We start from the raw sequence: 13,462 nt of genomic DNA, 5'->3' as shown, positions 1-13,462 counted from the left end.
AGAGGAAACATCCAATTAAATGCTGGAGAAACTCATTGGGTTTTGCAGTGTCCAGAGGAGGTAAAGATATATGACTGCCATATTTCTTCACCTTCTATAGACGATGCGAGGCCGGCTGAGTTCCTCCAGCATTTCTGTGTGTTTTTACTACAATCTCAGTATCTGCAGACATCTATGTCACTCCAGAGAGTTTGAGAAGGCACCGTGTCAGAGATGAAGCAGCTGAAGACATGTTGTCTGCCCAACAATAAGGCAACAGAAATATGCAAGAGGTGAGAAATAAACAAGCTTGATCATTCAAGGCTGTTACGGAGATAAAGAGAACATAGAGTTACATTAATATCCCCGTTATCCAGAATTCAAGCAACTGGCAAACAAGTTTAAAATTGACACCCCGAGTGGTTAGTTCACCAATCACACCACACGCAATCTCAAGCAACTGGAAAATTCACTTAGTTAGGTACTGGATACCGGGGGTTTTACAGCATTTCACTATCAACATGAGGAATTAAAAGTCAGGGGAATTACCTGAGTGGGAGCACAGGGATAGAACACTGAGATCCCACATTGAAGATCAAGCAAAACTCACAGTAATTAATATTACCCCATCCTCGCTTTACATTGGCACAAGAGCAGAATCCACCTCATGTGTTTAATACAAGCCAAGCAGAACTAATAAAAAAGAAGGCTGTGCCGTATGTTATGTTCACTGCTGTAAAACTTTCCTACTGAGATCTGTTTTGTGTTAAATGTTTCTCGTGCCCCGAGGCTCCAGAACCTCTTCCTCTAATAACATTACAGACAGTGTGTTTTCACCTCCAAACCCCTACACCTGCCTTGAAATTGGGAAAGAAACAGCTTAGGAAATGTTGTGCAGGTGGAGTAAAGATTAATTGGCCGGTTTGTCGCCGGGGTGCCCCAATCAGGAAGAGGTGGGGGGGGGGGGTGTCAAGACATTAATGAGCCACTTCCTGATTGAGACCTTTGCTATCAGTTCTCTTTTCTCGTTCATAATTAGGGTTCCCACATAGCAAGTTTTGAGATTCGTTTATTTGGAAAATTCAAACTGTATTCGGGGCACCATAAGTCTGGTAACCAAAATGAAAACACATGGGGTCTTGCCACTTCCGTGACTTGGTGCGTAGAAACATATATTAATGCAAATGAAAATAAAAACAATTGCTTGGAGTCTGATATAAAAATAAATAACCTGGAAATACATGGGCAATCAAGCAGCATCTTTAGGGAAAAGAATATAAGAACATGGATGTGATGCTGAGACTTTAGAAGACCCTGGTGAGATCACACTTGGAGTATTGTGAGCAGTGTTGAAGTCTTCATTTAAGAAAAAATGTGCTGACCTTGGAGAGGGTTAAGGTATCGTGGAATACTACATTTAGAATGTAACATACATGAAACAGACAGAGAGTCACCACTTTGTCCAGCAACCCTCACAGAAACCTACAGCATCTGGTGTTCCTGGGCGGCCTCTCCTCCAAGTACTGACCAGGACTGTGCCTGCTTAGCTTCAAGATCAGACAATCCCAGGCGTATTCAGAGGTGGGAATGAAAGGATTATCATATGAGCAGCGTTTGGCAGCTCCTGGCCTGTATTCATTGAAATTTAGGAGAATGGACAGGGTCGATGTAGAAAGATTATTTCCCATGGTGGGAGAGTCTAGGACAAGAGGGCACAACTTCAGGATTGAAGGGCATCTGCTTAGAATAGAGATACAATGGAATTTCTTCAGCCAGAGGGTAAATCTGTGGAATTTGTTACGGGCCAGGTCATTGGGTGTATCTAAGGCAGGAATTGATGGGTTCTTGATTAGCTAGGACATTGGGGATGAATGAGAAAATGGATCAGCTCATGAATAAATGGTGGGGCAGACTCAATGGATCTGCTCCCATTTCTTGTGGTCTCGTGGAAAGAAATCAAGCCGATATATGTGTTATGTCTGTAAGTGTGTTGCGCACTGTTCTGCATTGTGGACTGGAGAACACTGTTTCATTGTGTTGTACTGGTACAAGTGGGTGACAAATAAACTTGAATCTGAGAATTCTTGCTCAGAACTGAGAAAAGAGAAACTAAACATATTTTAAGTTGCAGAGAAGGATGGGTAGAGACAATAATAATCTTGATTGTGATAGGGTGAAGTGATGACAACACCCATCAAATGAGCATCTAGATTTATTAGTGGACAAAGAACTGCTGGAGGAACTCAGTGGGTCCAAGCAGCATCCATGGTAGGAATGGTCAGTCAACAATTCGTGTCTGGACCCTTTATCAAAACCAGAGGGAAAGGGATGATATTAAGCATTTAAATGGGGAAACTGGACAAAACCTCGGAGTTTGACAGGAATATTAGGAATGTAATGAAAAAGTACTTTGAATTAGAAAATCAGGAAGCGCTTTTCATACAAGTGTCATAGGGTTTTGGAGACCTATTACCCCCAACCCAAGGTTTGGATGATGTGGAACAAATTTTACATGGGAGATTTACCAGGAAATGGTATCAAGGGATATGGTGCAAACATTGGCAAATTGCACTGAAGGACAGATCCCCAAGCTCCAGCCATTCACAGTTTTCCATTAGTTTTTGGTGGTGCCTGTCTTCAAAACTGGTGCAGGCTTCAGAGCACAGGGCTCATCAATGGGAACTTCTAGTTCTCTTGGCTGGATGTCACAGTAGCATAGGGTTTCCTTCACAGCATCTTTTTAGTGCTTGCGTGGATGACCTTGAGGTCTCTTTCTGGTCTTCACTTCACTATAAAGCTGATGGTGAGGCATACAGTGGTCGTCCATTCCGATGATGTGTCCCACCCACCGCATCTGAGCTCTGATGATCCGGGACTCGATGCTGGTGGACTTCACGTGACCCAAGACCTCCAGGTTGGAGACACTGTCTTGCCAACAGATGCCAAGAATGGAATGGAGGGTGTGCAAGTGGAATTTCTCCAGTTGTTTGACATAACATCGGCCTCATGTCCACACACGGTAACAAATAAAATGTATTACATTCAATATGATTTTATTCTTTCCATAACATGTTAACAACAAAGATATTTTAATAGATGTTAATTTGTATAATGAACCCAAACAGATTGAGGTTAAGATTTCATTTACACTGGGTTGTCTGAGGCTCCCATCAATTTTCTGCAGAGATGTAAAAAGAGATAGAGAGTAAGAACAGAAACTTAACAATGCACTTTAGGATGTGCTGCTGGGTTTGAGATTTGGTTTGAGCTTCAATGGCTTTGGGAGGAAACAGTGGCAGGTGGGAAACTTGTTGGATGAATCAGGCATCTGATGGCATTTCTGGGGGATGTGGACCAGAGCCTCTTTTTGGAATGTGATACTTGCTTCAGAAGGACAACTGAAAACCCTTACCATTTTATGTGAACTTCTCTCTCTCTCCTATGGGATCCACATGTTAAACCCATTCCCAACTCTTAATCTGGTCATAACATGAATAAGTGCCAACATGTTTTGCTTTAAGAGTTAAGCAAATCTAAGGACACATGTGCATGCACACACTGACCTGTTGAGAGTGACTTAAAAAGTAAAAAGGACAATAGACATATTGAAGGAAGGGACATAAATAGATCTATACACGACAATCTAAAGGGTGAACTATAGTTAGATCTATGAGGATGCTGGGCAGATGGACAGAGACCTTCAGGAGAAAGGAGTTACACACACACACACAAACATGCTCTTGTTGTTGTCTAGTGTTATTGTTTCCCCATGATGTTCTTTTCTGCATTGGTGTGTTATGGGGTGGTGGATCCTGGAGAGGAGTGGATGAACTTCAGTGAAACACATGGCAATATCTGAAAGCATTGTCCATGGAAGCTGAAACAAAGCATTGATCCAGGTCTAAACCATCTTTTACAGAAATGTACCAGATTCAGCATGGAATCAAATTGTGAAGAGGTTTGCAAAGAGAAACGAGGGAATGGGATTGAGGATGGCATCTCATATTCTCCCTGTCTGACTCATTGCTCACTGCCTATGGTAAGATCTTTTGTATGTTTCTGCAGTTCCATTCTAGCTCACAGTGGGATCTGTCTTTTCCTTTTTCATTTGCATCAATGCACCAAAGGAAGTGAATGGGAGGGATTACAAAGTGGCTACTTCTCTCAGGAGAATGGGCAGAGAAGTGGCAAATGAGAATACTGATTGACCAAAGGAACTGCTTTATACTAACCACCTAAGACTCGTATTCTTTTTTTTTGTAATTCTTTATTTATCGCACTATGAACCATATCAACCAATATATTTACAGATGCATCTCTTTAAATATTCACTTCCCTCCCTCCCTTCCTTCCCCTTTCCCACCCCCCTCCAAAAACAGTAAATATTGGACATATAAAATACAATAAAACAATATCTTTATACAAAAGGAATACGAACAAAAAAGACGTATCATCTACTTATTCACATTAAATCTGATCGTGTTTATCTTCTTAGGTGGTGGTGGTCCGAGGCCTGCTCTTTCTGTTATGTTCCATATCTGGTTCCCAGGTTTCCCCAATCATTACAACTTTGTCTTTTAAATTATATGTGATTTTTTTTTTCCCAATGGGTTATATATTCCATTAATGTTTATAGTCATTTAGTCCAACTTGGCCATCTTATATCTTTATTTTCACTTCTTTTCCGCCTCTTCACCAACATCCCTTTTTTCCATTACTGTTTTTTAAGTTTTCCTTTTTAATCTCAATATATGACAAAGATTCTCATATTCTTGAAGCAATATTTATTTATTTGTATAGATGAAATATGTGTCATTTGTCTGTATATGTGTTATGTCTGATTGTGTGTCTGCATGTTTTGCACTGAGGACCGGGGAACGCTGTTTCATCAGGTTGTACTTGTACAATCAAATGACAATAAACTTAATTTACTTGACTTGAAAAACATGCCGATACAAAATCTGACATTACACACATACAGACAAACAATACATGTGCATGACAAGTATTCATCTACCCAAATAAATAAATAAAATTTATTTTGTAAATACAAAAGTCTCGGATGGTTAATGTAAGCAGTTTCCTTGGTCATTCCAACTTTCTCACTTCCTGTGAAAAAAGTTGTTTCTCAGCCTTGAGGCGCTGGCTCTGATACTCTGTATCTCTTTCCCAACAAGAGTTGCTGAAAGATGCTGTGTGTAGGCTTGAAAGAATCCTCAAAGGTTTTGTGAGCCCTCTTCAGACAATTATCCTTATAGATCATGTCGATGGAGATCATGTCGATGATCCTCTCTACCACTTTTATGGTCCTGTGGATTGACCTCCAATCCAATGTTGTACAGCAACCATACCACACTGTGCCAAGATGCTCTCACGAGAGCTCCTATAGTAAGTCGACCGTATAGTGCAGTAACTGTTGTGCCTTCCTGACAAGTGAGGAGATGTTATGTGCCCATAGATCACTAGGAACTTGGTGCTCTCTACTCTCTCCACTACAAAGTTATTGATGTGTAGTGGAGGTTGGTCACCCCTAGTCCTTCTGAAATCCGTTATCATCTTCTTTGTCTTATCCACATTGAGATTCAGATTGTTTTTCTTGTTATTCAGTCATTTCATTCATCACTGCTGCTGCTGAGGTCAATTACAGTCATGTCATCTGCCAAATGGAATTGACAGATGGAGTATGAAGTACAAAGTGATACACTTTGGAAGGTTGAACCTGAAGGCAAAACATGTGGTTAATGGCAGGATTCTGAGCAGTGTGGAGGAACAGGGGGATTTTGGGGTTCAAAATCATGGTTTCCACAAGGTTGCTGTGCAAGTTGATAGGGTGGTTAAGAGGGTGGCCTTCATTAGTTGGTGCATAGAGTTTATGACCTTCAGGGAAATGCTGCAGCTCTATAAAACTCTAGTTGTACCACACTTTTTTTTAATATTGTGATCAGTTCTGGTTACCTCATTATAAGAAGGACATGGACGCTATAGAGTGAATTTAGAGGAGATTTGGCTGAATGTTGCCTGGATTGGATAACATGTCTTGTGAAGAAAAGGTGACCAAGAGGGGACTCTTCTCTTTAGAGTGACTTGATAGAGGTGCACAAGATTATGACAAGCATAGCCAGGAGGGAATAGCCAGCACCTTTCCCCCTAGTGCAGTAATAACCAGAACCAGAGGGAAGTTTAGGGGAAACGTCGGGAATAAGTTTTAGCATTGATTGGTGGGTGCCTGGAATGCAGTGGCAGGGGACGTGGTAGAGACTGGTATAATAGGAACATTTAAAAGACTTTACCTGGGTCATGAGTTGTGAAGTTGGGAAGGATTAGATTGATGGAGCAGTAGAATTATATAGGTCGGTTCTTCCCTCAGCATCAATGCTGCGGAGGAGTTTCACCAATATTTTCTGATAGCTAAATACTTCCTAATTTTAAATAAATTAAATTACTACCATATGCCACAGTCGAGTGCGGGACAATGTGCAAAATCTTCTCAGATTCCTTCTTCACGGTTGCCTCGATGTGCTGGCTCCAGAAGAGATTCATGCCATGGGCTTTTTTTTTGGATCAACTGAAAATCAGCTGGGCATCCATTTAGGGCCCAGTCTCAGGTATGACATAAACCACTGTTTGACCGGCTGAGTATCTCCACCACTGTGTTTTGATTTTAATTACTGTGTCTGCAGACTCTTGTGTTTTACTTATGTTTTGTTCTCACTTCTCTGCATCTTTATCTGTCTAAATGAAGCATATTCAATATTCTGGCCATAGGGTACTGCAAACTGGAGGCATCAAGCACGGTATCTCATTTATAATTGGACTGAAATGACCAAAAATGCAGCCAGACCTTTTTTGGGGCTGTTTATTAAAGGGCAAATGTTGGAAATACTGAAATTCATCGTAGTGGAGTTCCTTTAATCTTTCAAGAAATCACATCAGTCCGTAAAGCACATCAGCAGTGGTGAAAACTGCAGAGTGGATTATTGGCATCCAATTACCCACCATTGAGAACATCTATCGGAAATGCTGACTGGGCAGGACAAACAGCATATCTCACCCTAATTATGGACTTTTTACTCTTCTTCCATCTGGTAGGCACCACAGGAGCCTCTGCTCTCGAACCAGCAGGATTAAGAAGAACTTTTTTTGCCAAGGTTGTGACCCTGCTGAACCTAAATCCCAGTGCTGAGTGGAACTGTACTCACATTGTACCGTCAATACTTTTAGAACAGTTTGCTTGCTGAATGCACTTGTATTTATTCGCATGTAGTTATTTGTGTAGAGCTCTATTTTTTAACTTCTGGTTGGATGCTAATTGTATTTAATTGGCTTTGTATTTTACTCGGCTCAATGACAATAAAGTTGAATCTAATCTAATGTAGTATTGTTTGGTCAGGATACCCCAGGCCATTGGCAATCATTCCTTGTCCTGTGGGCATGTCAAATTATTGCTGTTCTTTCAATTGGTTCTCATTATCAGCTTCAGGTGGTATGGTCATATATTGGCCTGAAACATGGAGGGAAATGGCATTTGTTCGCTAGGGAATAATTTTGCTGTCTACAAGGGATTGTGGACACTCAACATCTCTCCACTTGAAGCAGGCAAGGCTACCGGCCACCATTAGGTCAACCTTCTATGTGAGCTCTATCCAGAGCATCCTGGCCGACTGGATCACAGTGCGGGTACAGTTGCTGCAGAGAAATGGATGAGAGGTCAATCCACAGGACCATAACAGTGGCAGAAAGGATTACTGGAGTCTCCCTCCCCACCATCTATGTGATCATTGGATCATTGTCTGAAGAGGGCGCACAAAATCATTGCGCACACGGCATCTTTCAGCGGCTCCCGTCGGGGAAGAGATCCAGGAGTCTCAGAGCCAGCATGACCAGGCTGAGGTACAGCTTCTTCCCACGGGCAGTGAGAATCCTGAACGACCAAAGGATCTGCAGCCTCTAAACATCCAAGACTCTCATTTGTACAAAGCAAAGTTTATTTATCTTTATAGCTATAGTACTTGCCCTACACGTGTTTTATTCGTCTGTATGTGTGTTAAGTCCAGTTGTGTGTCTGCATGTTTTGCTCCGAGGACCAGAGAACACTATTACATCAGGATGTACTTGTACACCCAGATTTCAAGAAACTTGACTTAACCTACAGTCATGATCTATTTTAAAAGTGAACCAACTGAAATCAGCACTGCACCTCTCCTCTCAGCATCAAAAACATTTCTGTTAACTTTTCCTGACTTCAAATCAGATTGTTAATTCCGGTGATTCCTAGCATGCCTGGGCTCCCACCTCTCATCAGTGCTGGAACGTTCATACCTGATGGGCTTTCATGTGGGAAGATCTTTAAGAACCACTCAGTACAAATAAAAAAACACAGCCTCAAAACAAAAAAAGAAACCTTACCACAGAAACATAATCATCCCTTTCCACATTAAGTACGAAGAGTGATTCTATTCTACAAGATCCGAGTCGAATGTAGGACGGGTACAAATGCAAATTAACCAGGTGAGCAAAGTAGGCCCGATATCGGCACCAGACTAAGATTTTTTTAAAAATCAAACCATTGTTCAAAAGCTCCAAAGTAACTTCAGATTGAACTTTACATTATTCGGGAATTGAGAGTATTCTGGTGAATTGATTTAATTAACCGGTCTGATCTTATTAATAGCAGTAAAATATTGGATTCTGTTTCAGAGAAGGTGTGAAAAGATTTGTGTGGATTCGGGGTTTGATCTAGATTATACGTGCCCGATATAAGATGCAAGGAATTTCCCAGAAGGGGGAGAAATAAGCGACGGGGAACAGTTACGGGCGTGGGGTGGGGGTGCGATGGGCAGAAAGGCCTCCATGGCAGGATTCAATGATTGAGGTTCGTTGGAAGAAATGGGCAGGAGGCAAATCCGCTGCGTTCAGTTCAGCCTTTATTGGGTTTGCATGTCTGTCTTGTCGCACGGAGGTTTGCAACGTCTTGGGGTTGGCCGGAGACTTGGGCGTTATGTGGAATTCCAGCATAGATCACATTGAAGGGCCGGACGGCCCACTCTTGCTTCTTTTTGTGTTCCTGTGAGATAATGTCGACAGCACTGAAACTGATCGACAGCGAGACAACGGGAGACTTAACTCGCTTGGGACTGGTCACTCCGATTCAACCCAATCTTCAGTAACAATAATATAATATTGATCCCAGAGAATAACCTCGAGATTAAACTGTTACGACAGGATATATATGGTGAACACGTTTCCTCTTGTGGGAGAATCTGGAAGTAGGAGGTCGTCGTTCAAAATTAAAGGATCTCTCTCTCTCTCAAATACTTGACTCTTTGGAGTGAAACAGGAAAATCTGCAAACGCTGTGATTATTGTAAATGCACAAGATTAATGGAGAAACTCAGCAGGTCCCGCCTGCCTGCTTTTTCTCACACTTTGACGAAGGGCTGAGGCCCGAAACGCTGGTTATAGACCATTGCTTCATATGGACGGTACGAGACCTGTTAAGTTTCTCCAGCACTTTTTAAGAACTCATTCTGGAACTTGGGAAAGTAATCTTTTTTAAAAAATTTGGCAGAGGTGAACAGGATCTTGTGAAACATGATGAAAGCTCGCCATGGGTACACAGGGTTGATGTCATCGTCAATTCGGTCGTAATCTTATAGCCTGCAGAGAAGGCTTCAGAGTCTACTCTCGCTGCTCATTTGTTTGCTTAAATTTGAGTGTTTAAATTGAAGGCCAATATTTTATGAAGCATCCTTTATCAAAATCAATTTGTTCTTCAACAATCCACGTTCATTTTAGGGATCAGAATAAGCCATGCTTCAGAGTTGATCGAGATCTCCCGGGCTAGAGACCACGTTTATCTCGTGAAAAAGTCTCACACATTTCGTTCATATTGAAAAGTGTTGCCGCCGTTTCAAAGTCTGATCCAAAAACTTACACGGAGTGACACAGACACAATTACCTTTACTAATTTCCAGGATACAGGCACATCAAAGCTACCCCCGCCTGCAAGCCCGATAACTTTGCACGCACGCACCAAAATACGATCGACAAGTGTATTAATAAACAATCCCACGTGTGTAGAAACGCAGTATTTTGACTGGATTCGAAAACCTGGAAGTCACCCACTTACTCGTGAGATAAAACCGAATCCCAGTGGGCGGTTCCCCGTCCCCGATACAACCTCCACGCCAGTGGCTCCCACCCACGACTCGGTGACGTGGAAATGGTGAAGATGTGGCGAGCATATCTGGATACATTTCACGTGTTTATTGTGTTGGATGCCATCAACGTGCAAAGCGCTGCCAGCATTCCGGCTTGTGGTTCAGCTTGTCTCTGCAGAGCAAAATGAGTGTTGGACGAACAATCTGCCGGACGGACTCAGCGGGCCGAGCAGCATCAGTAATTGTCGACGTTTCCGGCCGGAATTCTTCATCAAGACTGATGCTTTCCTTTCCTCTCGCTTTTAATTGTTTGCTCGTGTGCGTGGCATTTTGTTTCATGAAAAGCCTCGTGTTGTTTCATGGAAAGTGCTGATTTATGTCCATGCTCGCGAAAATTCATCTCCAGTGGGCAAAGCTTATCTTGGATCTTTCTTGAGATGATCGTCAGCGGCAATCATTTGTGCGGAGGGACCTCACACCCCCAGCGAGATGGGAGACATTGCCCTGACGTTTGGAAACATTTCGAGTTCATCGTTCGTCCTGTTGCTCGTGTTTCACTGTTCATCGGATCCGACTGCCTTCTGTACGGCATCTTGATAGTCCTTGTGAGATAGAATGATTCTCTTCTGTACTTCTTCCATTCTGTGATGTTCACGGCTGCACTAGAAATATGCAAAGTCCGGTCTGTTTGTAACTGTAAATTATAATTTTCTCTGCATATATGAATTGCAGTTTCAGCTTTAGACAAATATTTTGAGATGGGGTAAAGATCTGAAGGGGAGAGTGTCGGACAGTGGTTCTCAACCTTTTTTTTCCCCACTCACATGCCACTCTAAGTCATCCTTTACTAACTACAGAGCTGCGGTGATGGAGAGCAGGGGAACGGGACAAATTGGATGGCTGGTTCTAGGAACCCGATCCTGGTCTGACTCCCATTGAATTTTTCGTTTTTAAAACGTTGCCTTAGTTACAACATCGACGAGGCGAGTATTCCCCCTGTGCAACATCACAATGTTTCCGGACCATCTGTGAGGCAACGTGAATTGAATATCGCCCGGAGGGGCTGGTCTCGTTATGTTTGCGTTTTAACACAGGCTGCTGTATCGCCCGTTGGCAATGAGTTAATCAATGTTCTTCCAAGCAGTTCAATTCCATATTCTTGCAGAGCGGAAAGTGGAAGTAGCTTTTGCTAATCTTGAAATGTTACTGGCCTTATGGACACAATGGGTAAAACGAACTTCATGCAAAGCAGCTGCCCGAAACGTTGGTCGAACAGGACATCTTTATCTCCAATGGACGCCGCGAAACCTGTTGAGTTCCTCCAGCATTTTTTGTGTTTTTAACTATTCTTTCTCCTTTCCGAACGCTTGTCATTTAAAAATACAAACGTTGGAATAAGAAATAAACGCCTCGTTTATTCTTGACGGGCGAAAAGTTGTTACATATTTTTCATCTTTGCTTTCTAAAGTACACTGAGTTGCTCCAGCTTTGTGTATTTACTTCATAGATTTCGTGTTTTACTTGTGCAATATTATATTTTAAATATAAGACACAGAGGGAAGGCTTCAGATCAATAACTTTCCCTGGGAACGAGGGAAAGTTGCAGAGAAAAAATCGGTTGGGAGAAGGAAGTGAATGCGTGTGATGCAGGGAGCCGAATGGGACGAGGACTGGCTGGGGAAGGATGGTGAAGGTGGAAATAAACGGCTGAACTGCCTGGATGAGGTGTAAATAGGAGACGATCGGGAGCAGAGAAGAACAAAGTGGAACCGGGTGGAACTGTGTTCAAAGATTGCAGAGAACCTAAAATAAAAGGGAATGAAAACAATCCACTTCTCAGATCAGGCAGCATCTGTGCATAAACAGTGGTCACGGTAGTGGATCATGACCTTTTATCAGACGCTCAGGTATGATACAACTGGAAACGCCGGTTTACTGAATCAGTTGAATTCAATATTGAGTCATTATCAAACTTTCGCCATTCCCCTCCACCCCGCACCCCCCCCCCCCCCACCCCGCGCCTCAGAAGGCATCGCCACTACGTTTCACCCAGTCTCTGCACCTGAGCACAGATTTGTTCTCTCCAACTTAAACATGCTTAATTTCTAATCTTTCCCATTTCTGGTTATACATGTAGTTACCTTCATTTCTCTCGCCTTCCAGCCTGACCTGCTGAGTTTCTCCAGCGTTTTCAGTTTTTATCATCTGTAAGGCATCGGAATGTATTGACATCTTGGGTGAATGGATGCCCCTCCGGTTCACTGTCAGGAGAAAACACTTTTCAGACTTTGGTGAAGTTCGACCGTCAACCCGGAGCGACACCCGGTGGTGTTTGGACGACAAGACATCTTGCCGCTTTTGACCAAACTCTAGCAACATTTATTCCAGAGGCCATTGATGAGCCATATTCAGTGATAAAAGCAAGGAAGCGAAATGCTCACGTAGTCACTTTAAACTACACGTGTGTGTGTGTGTGTGTGTATACATATATGGGTGAGTGTGTATGTATACCAACTGCATAACCCCCGGTGATGTTTCAGGAAGCTAGTGTAAGTTGATGTAGAATTCTGCAGGAGGCGGTAAGAGGTTGGAGGACAGAGATTCAGAAAACAATTTCACTTCATCTCATTCCATTTAAAGACACTTACCTTGAGACTTTAGAGACATGGGATTTTTTTTCTCTCTAATATCTCACCCCAACAATAACATTCTCTAGCAACCATCAAATTTGTAGCCACTGCACATTAATATTAGTGTCACATTCCCCCTTGCTACTTAATTTGTGTCAGCAGGGATTGACTTATTTAATGAATGTGACTGAAATTGCTTAGAAAGATGTTCTGGAGAGAAGGTCCATAACTTACCACTACACCTGCATCAGTTTCAATGCAATTAGTACACATGCTCTAACAAATTGCATACACAGGAAATAGATCAGAAACATCATTATTCCAAACACTTCAAATGCTCATTTGATTAAAGGAGGACAGCGAGGATTCCATAAGTAAAAGTTTTTAAAACTACTGATACAGAGACTGGAAATTTTAGATAAAAACAGAAAATGTTGGAAAGGTAGATCAGGCAGCAGCTTCAGAGAGAAAAGCAGAATTCACATTTCAGGTCAACACTTCAGAGGTGCAGTTGATCAGATTAATTGATGTCATCAAAGTACTAGGAACTTTATTTAAATGCCAGAAAGGTTGCTGGAAATGGTGCACTGACACCATAACCTGTTTACAAATCTGATTCATGCACATCCACTTCAAATTTAAAAAATCTATATCTTTTCATTGTGAAATCAAAATTGTTCACTTTAGTCATGTG

At 42.1% G+C, this 13,462-nt stretch overlaps 1 protein-coding gene across 3 annotated transcripts in view; it reads right to left on the bottom strand.

The window, feature by feature from the left end:
• The window catches only part of tbx4 (T-box transcription factor 4), a 158,622-nt gene extending 146,222 nt beyond the window's left edge, over window positions 1-12,400 (bottom strand). For all 3 annotated transcript variants that reach the window (XM_069911460.1, XM_069911457.1, XM_069911458.1), the window contains exon 1: window positions 12,280-12,400. In XM_069911460.1, coding sequence (XP_069767561.1) covers window positions 12,280-12,285 — 6 coding nt within the window. In that variant the 5' untranslated portion in view covers window positions 12,286-12,400. The remainder of the gene's footprint in view (window positions 1-12,279) is intronic.
• Window positions 12,401-13,462: the final 1,062 nt, after the last annotated feature.

The sequence above is a fragment of the Narcine bancroftii genome, chromosome 14, assembly GCF_036971445.1.
Source record: "Narcine bancroftii isolate sNarBan1 chromosome 14, sNarBan1.hap1, whole genome shotgun sequence".
Taxonomy (NCBI): Eukaryota; Metazoa; Chordata; class Chondrichthyes; order Torpediniformes; family Narcinidae; genus Narcine; species Narcine bancroftii.
Note: the sequence above shows the minus strand (reverse complement) of the source record. Positions and strands in the feature narration are given on the sequence as shown.